This window comes from Danio rerio, chromosome 2 (assembly GCF_049306965.1).
Source record: "Danio rerio strain Tuebingen ecotype United States chromosome 2, GRCz12tu, whole genome shotgun sequence".
In the NCBI taxonomy this organism is placed as follows: Eukaryota; Metazoa; Chordata; class Actinopteri; order Cypriniformes; family Danionidae; genus Danio; species Danio rerio.
Genome location: NC_133177.1, coordinates 3,545,714 through 3,572,139, shown reverse-complemented (window position 1 = coordinate 3,572,139; position 26,426 = coordinate 3,545,714). Strand labels below are relative to the sequence as shown.

Genomic DNA, 26,426 nt, shown 5'->3' with positions numbered 1-26,426 from the left:
AAACATTCACCCTTTGCTTGGGCTGTTTACATCGCTATAACACAGCAGCGAACTATAATCTGATATTTGCTGATATTTCTTCTGATTTGGCGTTTTAATTAGATGTAGCAGGAAACACTAAAGTAGTGCAGCAAATGTCTCGCATCCGAGAACAATTTGCCTCGCTGCAAACATATCAAATCAACTCAACTTTACAATGTGAAGGGATATTGTTTATCCCAATGCGTACTTTACGTCACACCTTGCTGTAGCTGCCACTTTCAATTCTGAAGACATCCTAAAAGGTATGAAATATTTCATTTCTGTGGAGGTTATTTCTGTACTTGAGCTGTTTTGATTATGATTTTAGTCGAAGCCCCTATAATATACGTGTGTGTAATAAATTGAATAGAGATTGTAAATATATATATATATATATATATATATATATATATATATATATATATATATATATATATATATATATATATATATATATTATATATATATATATATATATATATATATATATATATATATATATATATATATATATGTATGTATGTATATATATATAGTTAAAAGCTCATGTATATATATATATATATATATATATATATATATATATATATATATATATATATATATATATATATATATGTGTGTGTGTGTGTGTGTGTGTGTGTGTGTGTGTGTGTGTGTGTGTATGTATGTATGTAGGTTTTTTTTTTACTGGCCTGATTGTAGCCAGTGGCTTTTTACTTTTTTTTACTTGCCTGCCAAAATTTTCACTGGCCCCACCAAAAAAAAAAAAAAAAAAAAAAACAAGTTAATAACTATTTCTTAGCCATTTGTTTCAAATAATGTTTAAAAAAAGTCTGTAATTTTGGATTATAAATATTTAAAAATGTCTGAGGATGTAACAAAAATAGCATAATGGAAAATGCTCACGTAGTTTATTGTGAAAAAAGGTGGCTGACTTGTAATGTTCAAATGTTATATTTCGTTACTACCGACCTCTGTGAATAGACATAACTTTTTGTAATCCGTTTATTGCAATAAACAAAAGTTCTTAGCCCTACTTCCCTTTAGTAAAGAAGTAATATATTTATAGGTGTGCGTTTTAACTTCTTATGCATCAAGTATGCGTCATATATAATTTGCAATGTTTCTAAACTACATTATCAATTATTTTTCTTACCAATTTCATCTATTTTGTTCTGTAAAGCTGCTTTTGACCATGACATGTTTATTTATTCTCTTAGGTAAGGCGAGATCTCCACTTAAGTATCATACTTTGAGGGAAAACGTGCTTTATGCATTAGCATGAAGCATCAGAATCGGTATCGGTTGATCACAATGCCAAAGAATCGGTACTCTGTATTGGCTTAAAAAATCCTGATCGGAGCATCCCTAATTTTATGGCCAATGTTATTAGCCTCCTTAAGCGGTGCATATTTTTATTGTCTGTTTCATTGCCTAATTATCCTAACTTGTCTAATTAACCTAGTTAAACCTTTAAATGTCACTTTAAGCTGAATACTAGTATCTTGAAAAATATCTAGTCACATATGTGCTGTCATCATGGCAAAGATCAAATAAATTAAGCAGAAATTGGGGGGAAAATATCCAGGGGGGCTAATAATTCTGACTTCAACTGTGTGCAAGTAGCTTTATACAAATTTACTGTTTTTAATGTTTACTTCGCAGGTGAGCCTCCGTAAGTTAGGGCATTGCCAAATCATCTCCAAAAGCATGAGTCAGGAGCCTTCAATTCATACCTGGCCTGGCTCTTATTACATCAACAGCGAGAAACGCTGGGCCAGTGGCGTTCTCTCCTTATCTCGCACCACCCTCCGCTTCGCCTCTGAGCAAAAACAGGAGAGCCTGATGAGCCTGAAGCTCTCGCGCATCATGGAGATCAAGATGGAGTCCTCCAGCATCATCTTCAGCGCTCTCACTGTGCTGGAGCAGGGAAACCTCAAGCACTGGTTTGGGTCTCTCAGGCCGTGCCGTAATGCGGTCTATCATGTTCTAGAGCACTTCTGGAGGGAGCGTCTGCTGTCTCCTTCAGAGCCACAAGGGGCTGAAGCCCCTCTCAGTAAAGGCCAGGAGCTGATCAGCCTGATTTCCGGAGCCCAGCGGAGGCTTGAGGATACTGGGAAAGTGCTGAACCACCAGGGAGAGCAGTTCGACAACATGATTCAAGGCCTGGACAAGATCGAGTCAGACCTGACCGTGGCAGATAAGTAGGTTTACAGAATTCTACATACATATTCAGCTTTGGTACTTGTAATAGAGATGTGAGTTATCGTATTTTGTTAGTAGTTCAGAAGAGGCACAAGAACTAGTCAGCATACAGTTGATGTCAGATTTATTAGAATCAAAAGAAGCTGATATGGCAACTAGATTCTTAAAGTTTGAGGACAAACTTTGAGGCAGGCTTGTGAAAGCCTGATGGTAATAGTTTATTTAGTTTAAACAGTTTTAAAAAGTATGAAAAGATGATAGATAAATAGATAGATAGATAGATAGATAGATAGATAGATAGATAGATAGATAGATAGATAGATAGATAGATAGATAGATAGATAGATAGATAGATAGATTACCATGTTACTAGCATGATTCTAGCATGAATTAGCATGTTACTAGCATGATAGATAGATAGATAGATAGATAGATAGATAGATAGATAGATAGATAAATAGATAGATAGATAGATAGATAGATAGATAGATAGATAGATAGATAGATAGATAGATAGATAGATAGATAGATAGATATATAGATAGATACCCCCGCTTCTCTAAGATATAGCTGCTGTTAAATCGTTGCTAGGTTAGTCTGTTTTGTTGCTATGGAGTTGATTGACAGTTTAGACTGATGGTGTATCAAAGCTTCTTGCCAGTATGAACAGTTAAAAGCAACACATGTCTCTATCACACTGCAGCACGACGATATCAGTCTGAACCTCTATAATGGCAGTCTATGGGATCGTTGCTAGGGTGCCGTATCTGGTTGTTAGGGGTGTGGCTAGAAAGTTAAAAGCTCATCAGTTATTGGTAGTTTGGTAGTCTGAGTTAATTGAGCCCAGTTAAAAGTCTGTGCGACAGTTTCATGTAGAGTTATGAGCTCACAAAGTTTGACCCAATGTAAAGTCAATGAGAGTCTTTTGCAGTGGAAGTCTATGGGACAGTTTCTAGGGTCCCAAAAGTGGTTGCTAGGGTGTGGCCAGAAAGTTAAAAGCTCATCAGTTATTGGCAGTTAGGTAGTCTGAGTTAAATGAGCCCAGTTAGAAGTCTGTAGGACAATCTGATGCAGAGTTATGAGGTCACAAAGATTGGTCCAAGGTTAAGTCAATGGGATTTTTCCGACAGTCCCGGTACGTTTTTCGGAAAACCGAAAGTCGGATCAGTCGGAAAAGATATAGCAACCCGAGTCAGACCAGTTTGGAGGTCTGGTGTGAGTTTGGTGGTCATAGCTTGAAAGCTCTAGGAGGAGATAGAGTTTAATTTTTAGTCTCAGAAGAAAAATAGGATAACAATAGTCTGGCTTGCTACACAAGCCAGCCTAATAAACTCAAGAACTCTCTCTTTCTATGCAGGCTACTCTCTGAACTCGAGTGTCCGTCTTGGTGGCCTTTTAGTAAAATGCCATGGAGGAGCCATCAGGAGGCCAAGTCTGAGGCAGCTGCCAAAGCAGCCTGTACCAAAGGCTCAGGCAAGATCCAAAAAGTCATAGTCAGCATTCCAGCTATTGTCTTCCGTGACGGAAACACTGGAAACATGAAACCAGGTAGCCTGACTCTGTTGGTGTCTTCTCTGGAGGTCCGAGAAGCAAACGGGCAGCTCCTGCATTGCTTCGAGAAGGAAGAGGTGGACGATATTCATGTGTTCAACCCCTACGAGATCAGCATTCGCCAGCGCTTCATCGGAAAACCTGACATCTGCTTCCGACTTCTGTCTGCCAGGATGACCGAAGCTCTATCTGTGTTGGAGATGCAGTACAAGAAGAAGGTCGAGGTCACACGCGACTACGCTGTGTTTCGGTCGACTTCGGCAACCACACCAGAGAGCCCAGAAAGTGGAGGAAACGTTTGGGCTGCAGGTACAGTTGGGGAACATATAGCTAGTGTACATGACGTTTGTTTTCACTTACACTCACTGGCCACTTTATTAGGTACAGCACTTGTTAAGGCAACTTTCTAATCATTCAGTCACATGGCAGCAAGTCAATGCATTTAGGCATGTAGACACGGTCAAAATGATCTGCTGCAGTTCAAACCGAGCATCAGAATGGAGAAGAAAGATGTTTAAGTGACTTTGAACGTGGCGTGGTTGTTGGTGCCAAACGGGCTGGTCTGAGTATTGCAGAAACTGCTGATCTTCTGGGATTTTCACGTAAAACCATGTCTAAAGTTTACAGAGAATGGTCTGAAAAAGATTAAAATATTCAGTGAGCGGCAGTTCTGTGGGCGCAAATGCCTTTTTGATGTCAGAGGAGAATGGCCAGACTGGTTCCAGCTGATAGAAAGGCAACAGTAACTCAAATAAGCACTCGTTACAACTGAGGTCTGCAGAAGAGCATCTCTGGACGCACAACACGTCTAACCTTGAGGCAGATGGGCTACAGCAGCAGAAGACCACACCGGGTGTCACTCCTGTCAGCTAAGAACAGGAAACTGAGGCTACAATTCACACAGGCTCACCAAAACTGGACAACTTGGAGAAACGTTGCCTGCTCTGATGAGTCTCCATTTCTGTTGAAAACATTTGGATGGTCGGGTCAGAATTGGGCGTCAACAACATGAAAGCATGGATCCATCCTGCCTTGTATCAACGGTTCAGGCTGGTGGTGGTGGTGTAATGGTGTGGGGGATATTTTCTTGCCACACTTTGGGCCCAATAGTATCAACTGAGCATCGTGTCAACGCCACAGCCTACCTGAGTATTGTTGCTGACCTGTCAATCCCTTTATGAACACAGTGTACCCATCTTCAGATGGCTACTTCCAGCAGGATAACGCCTAATCATCTCAGACTGGTTTCTTGAACATGACAATGAGTTCGCTGTCTTCAAATGGCCTCCACAGTCACCAGATCTCAATCCAATAGAACATCTTTGGGATGTGGTGGAACGGGAGATTGGCATCATGGATGTGCAGCCGACAAATCTGCAGCAACTGCGTGATGCTATCAAGTAAATATGGAGCAAAATCTCTGAGGAATATTTCTAGTACCTTGTTGAAACTATGCCATAAAAGATTAAGGCAGTTCTGAAGGCAAAAGGGGTACTTGTAAGGTGTACCTAATAAAGTGGCCGGTGAGTGTATTGAAAAAAAGGCACATTATATGTGGTAAGGCATGGCTTGAGAGACTTAAATAATAGTTCAATTATATAGTTAAGTTAAAAAATATATATTTTTTTCATCTATTAAACAAGAGACTATTAACTAATAGTATTCCTTTTCATTTTACAAAAGCAGTGTGTCCAAACTCGGTCCTGGAGGGCCGGTGTCCTGAGAGACTAGCTCCAACCCTAATCAAACACACCTGAACCAGATAATCAAGCTCTTACTAGATATACTAGAAACTTCCTGCTAGCTGTGTTGTAGCAAGTTGAAGACTCTCCAGCACACCGGCCCTCCAGGACCGTCTTAAAGGATTGTTATGATATTATCTATATTTTACAGTCTATGGGTATCACACAGATTGCCCCCTAGTGGAGAATTTACAAAGCATTTCGAAATAATGACTTTTTTTTTTATTATTAACAAGAACCAGCGTGTAGTTTTCTTATACAATACAATACAATCACTTTACATTTCTTAACAAGAATGAAAGGAGGAGAGGGTACATAATTATCATAATTAAACAAATATGTTTCGATTTTCCAATTTTAGTTATTAACCAGAGTTAGTAATGCACTTTTTTTTTTTTTTACAGGAAATGCATATATACAAACATTTAATGTAAAAATGCTAAAGGAGGAGCATATATTAATTGTTTTAATTGCTTTTCTATTTTGAGAAATCACTTTTATATACATTTGAATCTCTTTTTCTAACAGCATGAAGAGAGGTTTCTTTTGGAAAACTTAGATTTATGTATGTGAAATTTACATAATAATAAAATAAAATTTATAATAAAACCAGCATCTTTTAAAGAGCGATCCTTAACATAAAAACCCAAAATCACATGTTTATAAGATAAGGAAAAGGTTTTTAAAATATTATAAGCAATAAAAGCTTCAACATTGATTCAAAATAGTCGAGTATATTGGCAAGACCAAAATAAATGTGAAACAGTTTCATTACAGCTTTCACAAAAACAGCATTCTAACTCAATATCAATTTTAAATTTTTGTAGCAATAATTTTGTGGGATAAACTCTATTAAGTAATTTAAATGATATTTCTTTAGCCTTATTTGTGATATTATTAAAGTATTATTAAAGATATTGTTCCAGTAAAAAATAACATACGGTATAGACATATTTTCTTTTAAGATCAAAGATCTAATTTTGTGATTATTAGGCTTAAATCCAGAGAAACAGATTTGTTCAGGTTTAGGAGGACACACAGTAAGTGCTGATGTACATACACTGCCTTTATACAGCATATGTATGCCGAAATAGTGACAACATAACAAAGCCCAGTTTACTGAAATCATGTGACCTGGCCAATTTGACAACCACTGATTAGAAAGAAAATATTTATGAAGATTTCATGAAGCAATTTTTCGATAGCAACCTTCACTAGTGCTCCCCATAACCCTGATGGAGCTTGAGAGGTACTGCGAAGAAGAATCGGAGCAACTGCCTAAAAATAGGTGTGCCAAGCTCATAGCATCTCACTCAAAAATGAGGCTGTGATTGTTACCAAAGATGCTTCAACAAGGTCTTGAGCAGAGGCTATAGAGCTGTGAATACTTACCGGATGCACTGTATGACGTTTCTTATTCATTCCATTTCAGCTTAGTCCCTTTATTAATCTAGGGTCGCCACAGTGGAATGAACCGCCAACTTATCCAGCATATGTTTTTACGGATGCTGCAACCCATCACTGGGAAACATCCAAACACACTCACTTACACACATACACTATGGATAATTTAGCCTACCCAATTCACCTATACCACATGTCTTTGGACTTGTGGGGGAAACCGGAGCACCCGAAGGAAACCCACGCGAACACGGGGAGAACATGCAAACTCCACACAGAAACGCCTACTGACCCAGCTGAAGCTTGAACCGGCGACCTTCTTGCTGTGAGGCGAACGTGCTACGCCACCATGCAGCCTCTGTGATGTGTTCGAATAAATGTTGTGTAGCTCAAAGTTGGTAATCTGAAATCAAGGCCCGGTTTCAGAAACAGGACTAAGCTTAAACCAGGACTATCTAATTTTATTAAAATAGGGTAATTCAGCAGTTAATATAGAAATAATTGTTTTATTTCGTGTTTTAAATGATGTAACTGCGAGTTATTTTTTGTTAAGACAGCCCAATCATGCAGTATGAGCAGCCTTAAAGGGATAGTTCACCCAAAGATGATTTCATTTACTCACCCTTCATTTACCTGTTTGACATCTTATGCGTTCAACAGAAGAAATGAAGATAATTTGATGACAAAAACCTGTAACCATTGACTTCCATAGCATTCCTGCAATGAAAGTCAATGGTTACAGGTCTTCAGCTTTCTTCAAAACATCTTCAACACAAAGAAAGACACTCTGAAACCACTTGAGGATGAGTAAATATTGAGTGAGCCTAATTTTTGGGTGAACTGTCTCTTTAAATATAGTCTGTGAGAGAGTGGAAAGTAAGCAAGGTTTAATCCGTGACATTTAAAATTAACTTTCACGTTCTGACTGAATGCATTGAAGTAGCATTGAGTGTTATTTGAGGTGTATCCACCACAGGGTGGCAGTCATGCTCCAACATCTACTCGGATGGCTCTCAAATACCCTCAATGATCCCGTTCTGGGATTTTCAGTTAATGCTTGCCAACATTTTCTTCTACTCTTAACAACAAACCTCAAGGAAATACTGTGTGTGTGTGTGACTTCAGGTCATGGCCAGGACACAGAGGTGCCAGTGGAGGTGCCTGCTGGAGAACTGACGCAACTGCAGCTTCAGGTGCTTCAGCCCACTGTTACTGAGGCGGAGGCGCAGGAGCTAAAACAGGTACGTCAGCAGTTCTTACGAACACAGTCATCTTCAGCAAGTTATTTTACAGATGTGTTAAGATCACATGATCAGTTAAATGCTACTTGATTGAACTTGGAAGCTTTTTTTATTACACACGTTCATTCATGGAATTAATTGATCAGCTTAAAGCAGGCCTGTAGGCAGCCTATTGAAAGGCCTGGTTACTTTCTGAAAAAGTAAGCCTTTTTTGTAATTATTCACCCCATTTTCCAATTAGCTATGCATTTTAGTGACATTTTAAGCACCAATCTTTGCTGGATTAGCTTGTTGGATGGTGATAATAGCCACACTTTTTGTAGTACCTAATGGCGAGTTCAGACTGCATGATTTTCAAAGTAGTCGTGTCACAGATGTTTTCACACTGCTCAACTATCTGGGCTAGCGTTTCGTCGCTGCTTTGTTTACACTGCAAGATGGATCGGCGACAGGGACTTTCACATTGCATGACTTTACTATAGGAAGAATCGCCGACAACTTCGTCCAAACTACGTTCTCATAACTACATAATGAGAAAGAAGCCTTTAATGGGGTAGAACATGTCCATGTTTGCTCACCTGGGTTTAAAGGGAATTAGCCATTTCTCCTCAACGTTGATAATAAACTAATTTCTTTCTGTATGAAACGTCAAACAGACACGGCTGCTCCTGAGTCCTGTCAAACCTCCACTAGTTTTTCCTCCATTTCGTGGGTCCAAATAAACCGAAAAAGAGCGCTTTTAACTTCTCCCCCAGCCTCCCGCTGGCCTGCAGCAGGTATACACACACACACGCACACACAAGTGAAAGCTGCTCTCTCATTGGCTGTAGGCGATCGCTGATGTTATTTTCAGTCAGAACTCAATTCACACGGCATGATTTGAATCGCCGACAACTCCAGATATTCAGCACGCCAAATATCTCACAGGCATCGGCGATTCTCTCATATTCTCTCATCGGCGATTCTCTCATATCGCGTCTTTGATAGTTCATACTGTGTGATTGTCACTCACGTGCACGAGCAGCGATTTACCTGTGATTTCAGGCATTTGTCGGCGATTTCTCAAAACCTGTCGGCGAGCCAAAATCGGGGCTAAAATCACGCAGTCTGAACTAGGCATAAGCAGTTTTGTCAAAGTGCTTACCATACTATTTTACTGCATAGTGTTTATTTACAAGTTTGCATTTGAACTCTAATTTATTAAAAACATTGTTATGAGATTAGCATTTTAAATAAAATGAATAGACAAGTATGAAAAAATACTTATTGTTAAATACAAATTTATTATCACCTATTATTTAAATTAGGAAACAGGCAAAGCTTGTTTTAAACTAAAAACTGTAGCCTATTGAGGAATTGCCAACCTACGTCACACATGACGTCACTCGGGCTCCTGGTTGCAAAAAGAGACTGTTTGCAATAGTAAACATGTCATGTTGGGTGTTAGGATGCCAAATTCGAAAAATAGAGAACTTAACATTTACCGTACACCACACTGCTTTAATGCCAACCGCAGACGTCTTCGGCTAAAAGGGAGCTGAATTGAGTGAGGACCTAATTAGAAATGCTGGACTCTGCAGTTGCCCCCCCTCACTCCCATCCCGGACGAGCCCCCATGTGTTACCCACCGGTCCTACTGCACTCAATCCGGTCTGAGCTGGAATCGAATTGGTGATTCTTTGCATGGGGGTCAGTTGCACTAACAAGGAGGCTAAAGAGCATGGCCACTAGCTTCTGTTGTTAGAGCAACTTTTGAGGTCAGAGGATTGAGGTTTACTTGCATAGCCTCTGCTACAATAATAATGTTTTCTTGGCAACTTAATTGTTTTATGTTCAATCCATATAAATTTGCAAAAACAATTAAGTTAACCTAAATAAATTGTGTTGGGACAACATGAAGGAATTGTGTGGAACCCGGCATTTTTTACAGTGTAGGATTGGGTGGAATTACTAAATGGGAGAAAAACAAAGTGAGCATACTATAGTGTGACAGGGCTGTGGCTTGTTGTTTTTATGACACAGCCGAGGGAAGCCGGCTCTGAATTCCCTCTCTGCACGAAGATGCAAGACCATCACCATCATCATCATCATCATCATCTGCAGACAGCCACAACGCTAGCATGACACGCACAAACCAGACATAAACACTTTGATCATTTCAAAACACAATGTTATTGCTGTGACCAGAGGTAATTGACGGTTGGTCAACCATCGCAGATATTACTTTCCAGTATGGTTTTGGGGTTTTAAAACACTAAAAACAAACATGTAAGGATGCCGTGAGCAGATGGAAAATACATTTTTTGAAGGGATGAGACCGAGCTGGCTGTCTTATAGACAAATGTAGGGCACAAGCTGTGTATAATAATGCAAACAAAACTGTACTGCAACTCGACAATGGGATTAAAGGAGAGCATACTGATGGTGGTCCATTGAATTATTATAAACCTCAAAATAAAAAACACCTCTGATGTGAATTATTTTCTGAATATTCAATGGACTGGAGTGAATTATTCCTCCTATTCTATGGTTAACACTCCTAAAGACATTATTCAGATGTGTTTCAAGATATTTGTCAGGCTTTCTCCTCAAACCAGGGTTTGTGCGGTACTTGATTTTAATCGAGTAGTTTTAATGCTTGAAAAGTGCTTGGATTTTGGATAAAGTGCCTTAAATCTGACACGGCGGAAGGAACCGCCAACTTATCCAGCATGTGTTTTACACAGCGGATGCCCTTCCAGCTGCAACCCACCTCTGGGAAACACCCATACACTCTCATTCACACATACACCATGGACAATTTAATTTATTCAATTCAGCTATAGTGCTCGTGTTTGGACTGTGGGGGAAACCGGAGCACCTGGAGGAAACCCACGGGTTTCACTGGGAGAACATGCAAACTCCACACTGAAATGCCATCTGATCCACCCAGTACTCGAATCAGCAACCTTCTTGCTGTGAGGCGAATGTGCTATCCACTTTGCCACCATGCAGCCCTTAAAAAACTTTAATAGGTCAAACTGTCTGAGATATAAACAAAAGCAAGTCAACTCTTTATTTTAAAAAAAGTCTTAAATAGTTATAAAAAATCTTTATAATCATTAAAATAGTAATAAAAATAATTATTTTTTAAACTACTGAAGGATATTAATGAAGTAGGTCCGAAACGTTGTAGTTCTCTGTGTATTCGCTCAACTTTGCGGTGGGTTTTTTTGACCGCCCCCTGTCGTTTTAAGAATATCACAACGGCGAACACATCAAGTATAAAAGCTTGTCCATTTGGTAAGGAGCACGCGCAGTCGGTGGAGGTGCCCGATATGGCGACAGGCGTAAGTATAAATCCGGCTTTAGTCAGGGCTGTCTATGCTAAAGCCTGGTTTATACTTCTGCGTCAAGTGACCGGCGTAACCCATGGCGCATGCAACTTGTGTAGCTGTGCATTAATACTTCGGCGCGCTGTCTCTGTTGGTCTGCATTAACACTTCCGAAATGCTAGTTGGCAGTGAGGTGTAAATGTTCCTCTGTGTCGAGATTCTTCTCTGCTGTTTAGTTTTTTCTGAACACTACCTGGATCTACAAGTGGCTCAAACTCGCTTATTTTGAGGCAGGAACTGGCGGACGTGCAACAACTTGTAACTATGACGTAAACACAAAACAAAACTTTTCATCCGGAGCTCCTTCACGCGACTCCACACTTGTAAACAATCGCTCCATCGGGATCGCGTGGCTCTTGGTGCCGCCCTGACTCGTCAGCGCTATCAAGTCGACCAATCACAGAGCTTGCGCTAGGCGTCGTTCCGACGTGTTGTTACATTTTTTGAGAGGTGCATGTCAGCGACGCCGACAGCCACGGCGTAGGGCTATGCGTCAACGCGTAGGCTGTTCCGTAGCATACGCGTGCGCTTGACAGAAGTATAAATCAGCCTTAATGAGGAAGAGATGGTCACTAATGGGCGGGGCTTGCCCCCTCTGATGACACTTACAAAGAGAGAACGTCAATCAAAGTGTGTCTGCAGACTGTTTTTATAAAGTGTGATTACAAAAAAATTTAATTAATACATTTTAACCATTCAAAGTTGGTTATATTCACACACTGTTGCCGCAAAATTGTGATTACATTTTGGCATCATAGGCTCCCTTTAACTTCAGATATTCAATGTAATAACATTCTTTCTTTGGCTCTCGGCGAAGGCGGTCGCTCTTCCTCCCGCTCCGTCCCATATCTCTCCTTGCTAGCACCTCTTATCTCTTCTTATTCTATCTCTGAAGCTCTGCTTGTCCTGGTATTTAAACGAAAAAGTAATTATAGACTTGATCAACTGGTGTCTGAATGCAATTGACACCATCTTCTCGACGAGAAGCTTGGGCTCCGGGGAGCCCAGTTGTCCTGCGGGGACGTTCGCAACTGGACACGTGATGGACGGGTGGGAGAAATGGAGAGTCCTGTCTTTAGCTGCTCTGTCTCTGGAGGATATTGAAGATATCTACCAATGACTGTAAAAAATATGGACGACGCGATAGCCCCTTTTCCCATTGAACGCTTTGAGGGCAAAACGCCTGCTTGACGGGCACAAACTGTCGCAAAAGACTGCTGAAATTGGAGCCTTGACATGCGCAGAAGGACTGTCTGATGGAGCCAGAGGAGGAGCCGCGAAAATGAGCGGAGTCGAGCTTCCAACCAAACGCTTTATGTAAAATCAACCACGCCCCCCGAACTGCTCAGCATGCGTTTGCTGTCATATCAACACAAATGGATGTAATAACGTTAACAAATATGAGGGTTTTATATATTCAATCGCGCCAGCTCCGGGCCGCAGCGCATAACCTACTCGCGGCGTCGCGGGCTGATTCCGGCTCGCATGCGGCAGCAGGGTTCAATTTCACTATACGAAAGTGTATGTGACAAATAAAGGCCTGATTTGATTTGATTTGACATCTTTTGTAAAGCTGCTTCGGAAGACCTGTCAAAAGCGGCACTAACAACAGTAATAAACCTGGTTTGAATGTTTGTGTGGTGTGTGCGCAGATGCTCCAGCAGCTGAAGAATCTGGCTCTGGAGGCTGAGACGGAACTGGAGCGTCAGGACGAGGCTCTGGACGTGTTGAGCTGCTCTACTGACCACGCCACCATGAACATTAACAGACACACTCGCCGCATGAGGAAACTGCTGTGAACCCAACGTCAACAGATTAATGGTAGGATATGCACAGATATGCACACAAATATTTAAAGACCGTTTCTGAATAGAGCACTGTTTGCACAGTACTTGGGAATAAAATGTAATTCTTTTGATCTTCATGAGTAAGGTTTGGCTATTTACAAAGCTATAGAAAACATGATGAATTTGTTGAATTTATTATTATTATTATTATTATTATTTTTACAAGTGCCATACAATTTGGTAGTAGGAATGTCTGACTTTAGTACTTTATATCAGGGGTCACCAATCTCGGTCCTGGAGGGCCGGTGTCCCTGCAGGGTTTAGCTCCAACTTGCCTCAACACACCTGCCTGGATGTTTCAAGTATACCTAAGACCTTGATTAGCTTGTTCAGGTGTGTTTGATTAGGGCTGGAGCTAAAATCTGCTGGACACCGGCCCTCCAGGAACAAGTTTGGTGACCCCTGCTTTATACCAAGTATTTTTATCACCAAGTTAACACTGAAAATAAAATGTGTCATTATCTGACTGCAAACATTGTAATAAAATCATTAGCCCTCCTGCGAAATTTGTAATTATTTTAAAATGTTATTTATACACTTTATTAGGTACACCTTACTAGATTTGTCGGCTGCACATCCATGATGCGAATCTCCCGTTCCACCACATCCCAAAGGTGCTCTATTAGATTGAGCTCTGGTGGCCAGTCTGAGATGATTTGTGCTTTATGACATGGCGCGTTATCCTGCTGGAAGTAGCCATCAGAAGATGGGTACACTGTGGTCATAAAGGGATGGACATGGTCAGCAACAATTCTCAGGTAGGCTGTGGCGTTGACACAAAGCTCAATTGGTACTAATGGGCCCAAAGTGTGTCAAAAAAACATCCCCCAAACCATTACACCCCCACCACCAGCCTGAACCGTTGATATGAGGCAGGATGGATCCATGCTTTCATGTTGTTGACGCCAAATTCTGACCCGACCATCCGAATGTGGCAGCAGAAATGGAGACTCATCAGAGCAGGCAACGTTTCTCCAATCTTCTATAGTCCAGTTTTGGTGAGCCTGTGCGAATTTTAGCCTCAGTTTCCTGTTCTTATCTGACAGGAGTGGCACCCGGTGTGGTCTTCTGCTGCTGTAGCCCATCCGCCTCAAGGTTGGACCGGTTGTGTGTTCAGAGATGCTCTTCTGCAGACCTCGGTTGTAACGAGTGCTTATTTGAGTTACTGTTGCCTTTTTATTAACTGGAACAAAGCATTTACACCCACAGGACTGCCGCTCACTGGATAATAATTCTTATTCTGACTATTCTCTGTAAACCCTACAAATGGTTGTGCATGAAAATCCCAGAAAATCAGCAGTTTCTAAAATACTCAGACCAGCCCGTGTGACACCAACAACCATGCCATGTTTAAAGTCACTTAAATCCTCTTTCTTCCCCATTCTGATGCTCGCTTTGAACTGCAGCAGATCGTATTGACCATGTCTACATGCCTAAATGCATTGAGTTTCTGCCATGTGATTGGCTGATTAGAAATTTGCGTTAACAAGCAGTTGGACAGGTGTACCTAATAAAGTGGCCGGTGAGTGTATAAGTGATGTTTAACAATTTTATTTTTTCGTTTAAAAACTAAAGTCAATATTATTATCCCCCTTTTCTTCCGATCGGCTACAGAACAAGCCATTGTTGTCTCACTGTCATTTGTTTTTATTTGATCTAATATTTAAACGAATGTGTATTCCTTATTATATTACTTTTTGGCTTTTGCATTATATTGTTGCAAAAAGTATCTCAGGTCTTAGGATTGTCTCTATGTTTTTCCTCAGGTCAACATACGGTAAATCTGCGACCTACAACCTAAATCTGCTCATTTTGCATGGCCTGGCATCCTCACATCATCGTAATAAAAGAGTGATCGATGGCACAATTTGAATACTGTAATCAATTTGTAGTTGTTATGTGACATCTCAGTAACAAGATTCTGTACATTGTCAAACCCTTAACAGTAATCCTACGGTGGCTGAGAGAGCTCAAATGTGCTGCAAGTTAATAAAACATACAAATGCAATTTGACAACACACATCCTTCCGCATTCTCACAACACATGCAAATACAGAAACACACTGCAAATAGCACAGACGGTAACGTAAATTTGTCTGGGGACGCCAATAAGTGACGAAGCAGAGTTTTTTTTTGTTTATTTTAACATCCTGATCTTACAGTTACAGTTGAAGTCAGAATTATTAGCCCCCCTTAGAAAACTTTTTAAAATATTTCTCAAATGATGTTTAAAGGGCCATGAAACCCCCTTGTTTCAGCAGGGTTTTTTACACCTACTTTGGAAAAAGTCAGGAAAGTGGGCGTGTCCTGCTCTGTTTAGGGGGGAGTGTCAGAGGAGGAAAAAAAGGGAAGGTCTGTAAAAAATTTGAATAAAAATGGGAGTGTCGGTTTAGGCACGCGCTGATTTTCACAGAGGCAAAACAAACACACAGACGCAGAGGAGAAAGACAGTGACTGTGTTTACACACTGCAAAAAATGCTTTTCTTGCTTAGATTTTTTGTCTTATTTCTAGTCTAAATATCTAAAATTTCTTAAATCAAGAAGAAACGTCTAGACAAGCAAAACATACTGTCTTGTTTTGAGAAATAAAATGCCAATATTAAGTGAGTTTTTCCGTAAAACAAGCAAAATAATCTGCCAATGGGGTAAGCAAATTAATCTTGTTTTTTTCTTTTGACGTAAGATTATTTTGCTTACCCCATTGGCAGATTATTTTGCTTGTTTTACGGAAAAAACTCACTTAATATTGGCATATTATTTCTCAAAACAAGACAGTAGCTGCGTCCCAAATGGCACACTATACACTATGCACTCATGCACTATGTACTTATGCACTTACACACTCAACAGGGTAGTATATGTATGTAGTGTCGTCCCAAATGGCACACTAATGTTTTTTTACTAAGCGGAAATTCAAACCGTTTCCCTGATGACGTTTGACGGTCGCCAAATCATTGAAGTAAACGACCGAATTACCAAATAATACCTGCCGTGAGTATTGCAGAATTCACCATCGGGAGGCGCTATAATCACTCTCGTAGAAGAATTTTGCTTTCACCATCCAAAATAAATTAAGTTATTCAACATGTACGTCCGATAGCTCCGCCCCTTCCGCTACGTAAGCAAACCTGCGGTCGTTAAGTGCGTGAAGTGTCCATCATTACACACTTCATTTTACCGGCTGAATAAGTGCATCATCTGGGTAATTAAAGTGCACTTATTATTTTTAGAGTTTTCAGTGTGAACGCACTACTTACACTATTTATACTACAAAATGGCATAGAATAGTGCATAAGTATGCGATTTGAGACGCAACGAGTATGTTTTGCTTGTCTAGACGTTTCTTCTTGATTTAGGAATTGTTAGATATTTGGACTAGAAATAAGACAAAAAATTTAAGTAAGAAAAGCACCTTTTGCAGTGGGACATCAGTAATCAAATTATTTGACAAATAATTAAATGGTGGACTTTAAAGGTGCAGTAGGGGATCTGCCAAAATGCTAACTGCTTAGCATATTATCTTTGGACGGCGGGGAGGGACTGTGATTCAAAGCCACACCCCCTGAGTCACAACAGCAGACAGACAGCCCACTAGTTCATGTCATACGCCAGTTAGTTAGTGCCAGCGCCGTGCAGGAATTACATGTATTACTTTGCCACACTTACATGCTATTTCAGAGCGAATATTCAGAGCAGCATGGTAAACAGTATAGGAAGGCTGTCATTGTTCAAAAAAGTGTTTTAAGCAGTCTGGGACACATATGACGACTGTCAACAGCTCAAAAAATGTGTTTTGGTGTTTCGTGACCCTTTAACAGAGCAAGGAAATTTTCACAGTGTGTCTGATAATATTTTTTCTTCTGGAGAAAGTCTTATTTGTTTCATTTCGGCTAGGATAAAAGCAGTTTTAAATTTTTAAAAACTATTTTAAGGTCAATATTATTAGCCGCTTTAAGCTATATATTTTTTTCGACTGTCTACAGAACAAACCATCATTATACAATAACTTGCCTAATTATCCTAATCTGCCTAGTTACCCTAATTAACCTAGTTAAGCCTTTAAATGTCACTAAGCTGTATAGAAGTGTCTTGAAAAATATCTAGTCAAATATTATTTACTGTCATCAAAGATAAAATAAATAGGTTACTAGAGATGAGTTAATAAAGCTATTGTGTGTAAAAATGTGTTTAAAAAATCTGCTCTCCGTTTAAGAGAAATTGGGGATAAAGTAAACATTGGGGCTAATAATTCTGCTGCGTAAAGCATATGCTGGATAAGTCGTTCGCTGTGGTGACCCTAGCTTAATAAAGGGACTAAGCCGAAAAGAAAATGAATGAGTGAATGAACTCTTTCGTTTTGGGGTCTCTCGACACATTTTTGTTGTGATTTGCAGTATGTTTCTGTATTTGCATGTGTTTTCTGAACGTGCAGCGTATCTGAGCTCTGTCTGCCACCCTATAATCCTGCTTTATTGTCAATGCAACATGTGCTGGAATTGAATCCTATTGTTGCTAGCGTAAACCCACTGCTGTTATTTATTTACTGTACTCTTTGTGATCAGGGCAAGTGCAAAATAAACTCACTGAATTTAGTTTGTTTTCACTTCTTTCGTTTTTGAGTCTGGGGTCTTGATTTACTAATAACAATCTGTCATGGGGTTCAGCTGAAACACAACCACAGTGAAGGAATAACCCGAGTTCTAGCCTTATCTCAACATCTTGATTTGGCATGTCAAAACATTTCCCAACTGCTGTTGGCAGCTTTTCACAATAACAGCACTCGACAGTGTGGAGTGAAGTCACATTTATTTATACAGCGCTTTATACAATACACATGCTTTCAAAACAGCTCCACAGTAATAAACAAGAAAATTAGGAGTGTAAATGTAGCAGTGGTCACACTATATTTTTATGCACAATTTATGGTATTAACGAACCATTAGCTAAGACTTTAAGCTTAAATTAAGCTTATTATTAATAGCTAGTTAGGTAGTACTTGGGTTTAGGTGTTGTGTAGGATTGGGGGTATGAGGTGACATAAAGAATGTTGATCAATTAGGCAAAAATGTCAAACTGATTGACCCACTAACTGACAATTAAGTTTGAACCTACCAACCAGTCAAATGAGTTAGGATAACCAACCAACAAATCAATCAATCAATCAATCAATCAATCAATCAATCAATCAATCAATCAATCAGAGAGTCAGTCAATTAATTGATATAGAATAACCAATTGACCAACCAACCAATCAATTGATAACCAACAATGAATAACCAACCTATCGATTATTCAGTCAATTAATCAATTGCGTTAGAATAACCAACCAATCAATCAATAATCAATCAATCATGTTAAAATAACCAACCAATCAATCAGAAAGTCAGTCAGTTAATCGAGTAACCAACCAATTAATAGAATAACCAACCAACCAACCAACCTATTAATTTAGTTAGGATAACCAATCAATCAATCAATCAATTAGAGAGTCAGTCAATCGAGTTAGAATAACCAATCAACCAACCAACTGAGTTAGAATAATTAACCAACCAACCAACCAACCAATCAATTGAGTTAGAATAATCAATCAGTCAATCAATCAGAGAGTCAGTCAATCAATTGATATAGAATACCCATTAGTACCAATTAAGCATTGTGTCAACGCCACAGCCTACCTGAGTATTGTTGCAGATCATGTCCATCCCTTTATGAACACAGTGTACCCATCTTCTGATAGCTACCTCCAGCACCATGTCATAAAGCGTGAATCATCTCAGACTGGTTTCTTGAACACGACAACGAGTTCACTGTACTCAAATGGCCTCCACAGTCATCAGATCTCAATCCAATAGAGCACCTTTGGGATGTGTTAGAAAGGGAGATTTGAATAATGCATGTGCAGCCGACAAATCTGCAGCAGCTGCGTTATGTGAATGTGGAGCAAAATCTCTGAGGAATATTTCCAGTACCTTGTTGAATCTATGCCTTGATGGATTAAGGCAGTTCTGAAGGCAAAAGGGGGTCCAACCTGGTCCAACTAGTGAGGTGTACCTAATAAAGTGGCCAGTGAGTGTACATTGTACATATGCAATTTTACATTGTACTTCTATTTTTAAAAAATCTACTTGTTATATTTTAAATAATAATGTATTTGCATTTACGTTTCGTAATTAAACCCTTGTATTACTAACCCTAACCCATCCCCTACACTTTAACCCACCTGTAAACCTACAAATAACCACCCCATCCTTATCCCATCTCAAAACCACCAAGTGTTGTGCATTTAAGTATTACAACGGTAAGTTCATTGTACTTAATTTGTATTTATTTCAGTAAGTACGTTGTAGTTAAGACCACTTGATATTGACCTTATTCTTAAAAACGAGCGCCGCCATTGGACACTTTTGGCTCGACACTTCCGTTCTCATTCACTTCCATTGATTTTTAGACTTTAAAAACAGCTTGTTATGCTACATGATATCGCAAATTGATATTCTCTGATCATATTGTTCTACTTTTTATGTATAGTCATGAACACACTTGTTTGTAGAGCAAGCAGTTTGACCGTTTTCTATCGTTTATTATTACTAGTCATTTCTCTCATAGGCTACTACATCAGAAGTTCGAAAACAATCAGAAAAACGAGCGCACTTCTGCATTAAATAATAAGGTCAATAAAGTAGGACCGAATATTGTCAATACTCAGATTAATTTACCATAGATGCAGTTCAGTTTTATAACAATGTTATAAAAAAGAAGAGTTTAGCTGTAAAGCGGCAGTAGTGCCATTATTCAGCTCAAGACAGTGTTGATTGAGTTTAAACATGTTTATAGTGGAACCTTTTTAATACAGGCTCATTATTTAAGAATATCTCCATTTCCCGGTGTGACTATTGTGTAATTTTAACAAGACAGAGACCACCATGCGCTAAAGACACAGCTATGTTTCTTTTAGTAAAAATATAGAAGACCCATTAAAATCCTGACCTCAATCTGAAGCATAATGTGATTAAAGGTTTTAATGTAGCGTTTGTTCAGCATACATGTCTCCTATAGGAACCATTGGGATCTAAAAGTCCATTCACACCAAGCGCAATAACTATAAATATAATGATAATGACATCGTTTTGAATGTACAACAACATCAGAGTCCAGACCACAGCTATTACGATAAAGATGTAGAGAAAACTGTTGGGATCACTTTCAAAACCATTTCGTTCCAAGCTAGTAAATGATACTGGCAGCCAGTCAGAATGCATTGAATTTTAAATGAACCACACAATTTAAAGAAACATAAAGACAAGGCGGGACATATCGTAGCTCCTCTCTTAAATAGTAGTAAAAAGAAATCAACAATTTTTGCTTTTTTTCAGCTCTGCTAGTAAGAGTGGTTGAGATTAAACTTTTTGAAGGGGGTGGAACATTCCAGATAGTATAGAGAGTTTGATTGGTCAGAAGATTTGTGAGAAACAGAAGTATGAGACATCAAAAAAAAAAGGCAAAAATGAAAAACAGACTGACCGACTAACCGACATCTGAGTTTGAATGACCAACAAAGCAATCAATCACATGAGTTAGAATAACCAATTTGTCAACCAACCAATCAGTCAGTCAATCAATTGAGTTAGCATAACCAACCAAACAATTGGGTTAGGATAACAAACCAATCAATCAGTCAACCAATCAATTGAGTTAGAATAACCAACCAATCAATCACTTGAGTTAGAATAACTAATCAACCAACTGAGTTAGAATAATTAGTCAACCAACCAACCAATCAATTGAGTTACAATAGCCAACCAACCAATCACACACCTGAGTAAGAATAACCAACCAATCAATCTATCAGTCAACCATCTAACTGAGTTAGATAGCTAGAATAACAAACTAATCAATCAATAAACCAATTGAGTTGTAATAAGCAACCAACCAATCAACCAAGAATAACCAATCAACCAATCAATCAATCAATCAATCAATCAATCAATCAATCAATCAATCAATCAATCAATCAATCAATCAATCAATCAATCAATCAATCAACCAACCAACCAACCAACCAACCAACCAATCAACCAACCAACCAATCAATCAATCAATCAATCGAGTTAGAATAACCAATCAATCAATAAGTTAATCAATCAACTGAGTTAAAAAAATTCAACCAACCAAGTTAGAATAACCATCAATCAATCAATCAATCAATCAATCAATCAATCAATCAATCAATCAGTTGAATTAGAATAACCAGCCAACCAATCAATTGAGATAAAATAACCAACCGACAAACCAACCAACCAATCGATTAGTCAAGTTAACCAATTAATAAATCAGTCAGTCAATCAATCAACCGAGTTAGAATAACTAACCAACCAATCAATTGAGTTAAAAGTAACCAACCAACAAACCAATCAATTAGTCAATCAGTTGAGTTAGAATACTAAACAACTAATCAATCGGTCAATCAATCGAGTTAGAATAATCAACCGACCAATCAACTGAGCTAGAATAATCAATCAAATTAATAAATGAATCAATCAAGTTATAATAACAAACCAATCAATCAATCAGTTGAGTCTGAATAACCAATCAATCAAACAACCAACCAACCAATCAACTGAGTTAGAATAACCAACCAACCAAATAATGAACTGAGTTAGAATAACTAATCAGCCAACCAACCGAGTTAGAATAACCAACAATCAATCGAGTTAGAATAATCAATCAATCAATCAATCAGTAAATTAAGTTAAAATAACCAACCAATCAGTCAATCAATCAATCGAGTTAGAATAGCCGCTATGGACATCTAGAGTTCTGGTTGTTCTAGTGTCAACAATCAGACAATTTTAAAATAAACTGATCAGTTTAATGTGAATAATTGAAATATTTCCTTTTCCCACTCCTGCTGCAGTCTGCGGCACACTGACTCATCCTAAGCGTTCAGCTTTTGTTTACTCGAGGAAACCCGCTTCACTGCCTTCCTTTCCATTGCGTGATAAACATCAAGCTCTTTTTGGGATTTTCCTGCGTAAACTCTCAACACGAACCTCTCAGCTGCTCGAACTGGGCAGCCCGAAGACTTGGGAGAGAACGAGCACAAACCGGTGTGGTTAGAAGCAGCCATGCAATGTGAGGAAGTGGCAGCGGTCTGGCCCAACCACAGTCGCTGTACTTCAGATCCGGCTCTGCCTCGCAGCGGATGGTGCGGAGACACTAGTGATTTTTACTGGCCTTGACTTTCTGCTCTGTTTACATGATGGACTTGGTGTGGGCTACTCTGGCAGGAGGGGCGTCTCTGTTCATGGTGAATCCATCAGCTTCATCCTCTGTCATGGGAAAAGGTTGGTGAGGGCATGACTTCTGGATGTACCAATGGAGAGATTTACTGTAGGACAATTTTGAAAATACACTGTAAATACAGTAAACAAGTGTGAACATGCTACAAAATAAATCTGGTTAATAGAAAGTTTCCTTAACCAGTTAAACTCTGCTGTTATTTTGGGATTTCCGCCTGGATTTTGCCTACCCAAATTTAAAAGCTTCCCAAATCCACATGCAGAGGTGTAAATGCAAAAGTTTGGTATCATTTTAAAGAAAACCCTTTGAATTTTCATAAAACACTATTGAAAGTGTTTAAAATATCTGTATATGTTGTCTGTGTTATAATAAACACATAAAATAAGAGCCGCTTTTTTTTTTTTTTTTTTATAAACTCAAATGTGAAAGTGTACCTTTTAGGTTCTGTGTGGTCTAGGGTGCTGTAGTTAATTTTGGTGGTTCCTGCACATGTCTGTAATCATAGGAAAAAAGAAAAATGTCTCCACCATAATCTATGCAAAAGTTATTGTATTCCAACTGATGAGAGGAGCTGTACAAGCCACAGGGATCAATCATTCATATTTCACTATTCTTTTGTTTGATCAAACACAATTCACTGTGTTTGGACCACATCAGACATATAAAAGGATTACTTATGCACATCACCTCAAAAACAGAGGAGAATTGTCCTGAAGCGCACAGTATAAGGTGAGAGATGACAGCTGTCTGTGCTATGTGGGGCTGCTTATTGATCATAAATGTATTGTTTTCACTTCTGCGCTATGGAAACACCGCGATTCATTCGACAACTGTTTGATACGTGAATATAAGTCAGTAAAAAGAACGCTAGAACCGTATGAGCACCGGCAAGAGCTTTCATTTGAGCTATAACTTGTGCATGTGTCATATGAAAACTATGAAAATGAACCAATGTAAAATGCCCAGCTCGGGTATTCAAAATACTGTGTATTTAAGTGTAAATAACTTTTATACAGTAGAATAAAAACCAAAGTGATGCATATGTGCATAAAATATAGATTCTACACTTCCAAACGAAACCACTTAAGGGGGTCTGGTGCAACGCTAGCCCTTTAAATCCACCGGGTACCAGGTCCGCGGAGTTTATTAATATCTCCCTATCCACCACCAGTGTGCAGCATCCACCTGGATGACGCGACGGCTGCCATATTGCCGCAGACCACACACAACACCAGCTGATTGGTGGAGAGGAGACGGAGTGATGAAACCAATTAAGGTATGGGGATGGTTAGGAGGCCATGATAGACAGAGGCCAGAGGGCGAATTTGGCCAGGATGCCGGGGTTAAACTCCTACTCTTGTAGACCATGCAGGTGCTTCAACCATTTTTCCCATCTTTAAAATAGCAAACGAGATCAGACATGAGCTAAGTGCACCTACACTATGCACTTTAGATCATGCATTTAAATCATAAAAATACAGTTCTATATGCTGTTGTTCATCTTTAGTTTTATTTTCCAAGTTTAAGACCAACGATCAGATAATTCTTTATACCCTCATATAAAAAAAGTTGTAATTTTTATAGGGTGTCATAAATGTTCAACAAGACTGTATTTAGTATCAAGCCCCCAGGTGTGTCTACAACTTAGAATCTGGTCCCTTTTCTAAAATATTTGGACAGCCTCGTGAAAAACAGGCTTAATGTGAATATGTACCCTCGTATACATTTCTGGAGAGCATGAATTATGGAGCCAGAGCTACATATGGCTGCATTTCGCCTTTAAAGCAAACACTATGGGGCAGTATGACACCGCTGATGGCTCTTGCATTCATTCATTTGTCCCTTTATTGATCCGGGATCGCCACAGCGAAATGAACCGCCATTTTATCTAGCACGTTTTTACACAGCGGATACCCTTCCAGCCGCAACCCATCTCTGGGGAACATCCACACACACTCATACACTACGGCTAATTTAGCCTACCCAATTCACCTGTACTGCATGTCTATGGACTATGGGGGAAACCGGAGCACCCGGAGGAAACTCACGCGAACGCAGGGAGAACATGCAAACTCCACACAGAAACGCCAACTGACCCAGCCGAGGCTCGGACCAGCGACCCTCTTGCTGTTAGGCGACAGCACTACCTACTGCGCCACTGCGTCACCTTGCTGCTGATGGCTTCTGTTAGTTTTTGCGATCCCAGCTGACCGCTTACCTCTGTGTGGACAGCTTTTCTGCTGTTACCAGTTTAAGGTAAAACAAAAACAAAAGGCAAAAAATACAATAAACAGTAAATAGGTGAGAATGTGGTAAAAATCAGGTGAAGCCTTTTCTTTTTTCTGGATTGCTTTTCAAAACACTTTCAGTTGGGTTTAGGGAAGGGGGTTGGCGGGGTTATCGGTTGGTCAGTCAGTCAGTCGACAGCGGCCTCTAGTGGATTTATGTGAGAACAGCAGGCGCGAATGGCACTCATGAAAGAAATTTGAGATCTGAAAAAGCGTACACAGCGGCCTCTGATGGTTTCGCTAAAACAAAAACTACAAAAAAAATGTACCTCCTGGGACATATTTTGCGATCTCCAGAAACGTATAAAGGGGTACGGATTAATAATGAGCCTTGGTTGCACATGAAACCTGTTATCCTGTGAGCACCTAGTTATACAGGTGCTCCATCACTATCTGCTATGGAAACTGCAAGCGCTAGTGTGAACCGAACACAGCTACAAAGGCAAAAGTCATCTCCATTACATCCTGAACATTTTCCTTGCACAATGCCAGTAGAATAATGATGGACCCCACCCAACCCTTCCCACAGTCTGTTCCAGCTCCCGCTGCTGGTACCAGAGCATCAGCTCTCACTCTAAGCCAGACTGCAGCTTATTCCCACAGAGATTCCCAAGTCCAGCCACCCCTGTCCAAACCTCAACCTCCAAAATCAGTTTTGCATCTTTATCCAGCCGTTCAGTGTCAGTGCATAGTGCCACCACAAAACATGGGGAATGGACCAGAGTATATTACATTGTACTTGCAATCTCTGAGTAATGTATTTATTATGGAGCATGCATTAAAAAACCTTAATGAAAATAAATTTCCCAGTTTCTTGAGAAATACTCACTCTCTGCCATGACATGTGATCCATTTTTACCAGAACTGCTCCATGCTTTTTGAGTACTGACAAAGCACCTTCCCAGAAATACATTTTAGAAGTGGAAATGATCAATCTAGGAAAGTCCCCGCTTCTGCTTAAAACGCTTTCCTCTTCCACATCCATCTGAGAGTAGCCAACTCTTTCCTTTTTTTCAGAAGTTGCCATAATCTCTGTCTTACGAGCAATTTTCTGACTTATTGTATTTTAATAGTTCATATGGAAACTAGAGAAAATTATAGCTTGAATGTCATCCTCCGTGTCAGGAATTAGTATTACAGATGAAAGGCAGGCAAAACAAAATATCTGAATGCATTAGGCAGGACAAGAAACACTATTGCTGCTGCTCGTGGTTTGTTATGATGGATGGATGGATAAATGGATGGATAGATAGATAGATAGACAGACAGACAGACAGACAGACAGACAGACAGACAGACAGACAGATGATGGATGGATGGATGGATGGTGTATTGGACCAAAAAATTTGTTTGAAATTGCAAATAAATAATGCGATATAAAAATTATATATATATACACATACATACATACCCGTACTGCCTCTTTACCCTTTGTGTATTACTCCGCCCACA

General features: G+C 39.4%; 1 protein-coding gene and 1 long non-coding RNA gene across 5 annotated transcripts; one reads left to right on the top strand and one right to left on the bottom strand.

Moving 5' to 3' along the window:
* Window positions 1–23,064, top strand: snap47 (synaptosome associated protein 47). Of its 4 annotated transcripts, none has more exons than XM_021481304.3 (6): window positions 1–284; window positions 1,690–2,228; window positions 3,587–4,089; window positions 8,049–8,164; window positions 13,191–13,359; window positions 22,301–23,064. In XM_021481304.3, exons 2-5 carry the CDS (start codon window positions 1,735–1,737, stop codon window positions 13,335–13,337), a joined length of 1,260 nt encoding a protein of 419 aa, XP_021336979.1. In that variant the 5' UTR covers window positions 1–284; window positions 1,690–1,734; the 3' UTR covers window positions 13,338–13,359; window positions 22,301–23,064.
* On the bottom strand, window positions 22,696–26,426 carry LOC141377696 (uncharacterized). The gene is made up of 3 exons (XR_012390261.1): window positions 26,386–26,426; window positions 23,121–23,179; window positions 22,696–22,774 (listed from the first exon to the last, which is right to left on the bottom strand). It is a non-coding gene; the product is annotated as an uncharacterized lncRNA (long non-coding RNA).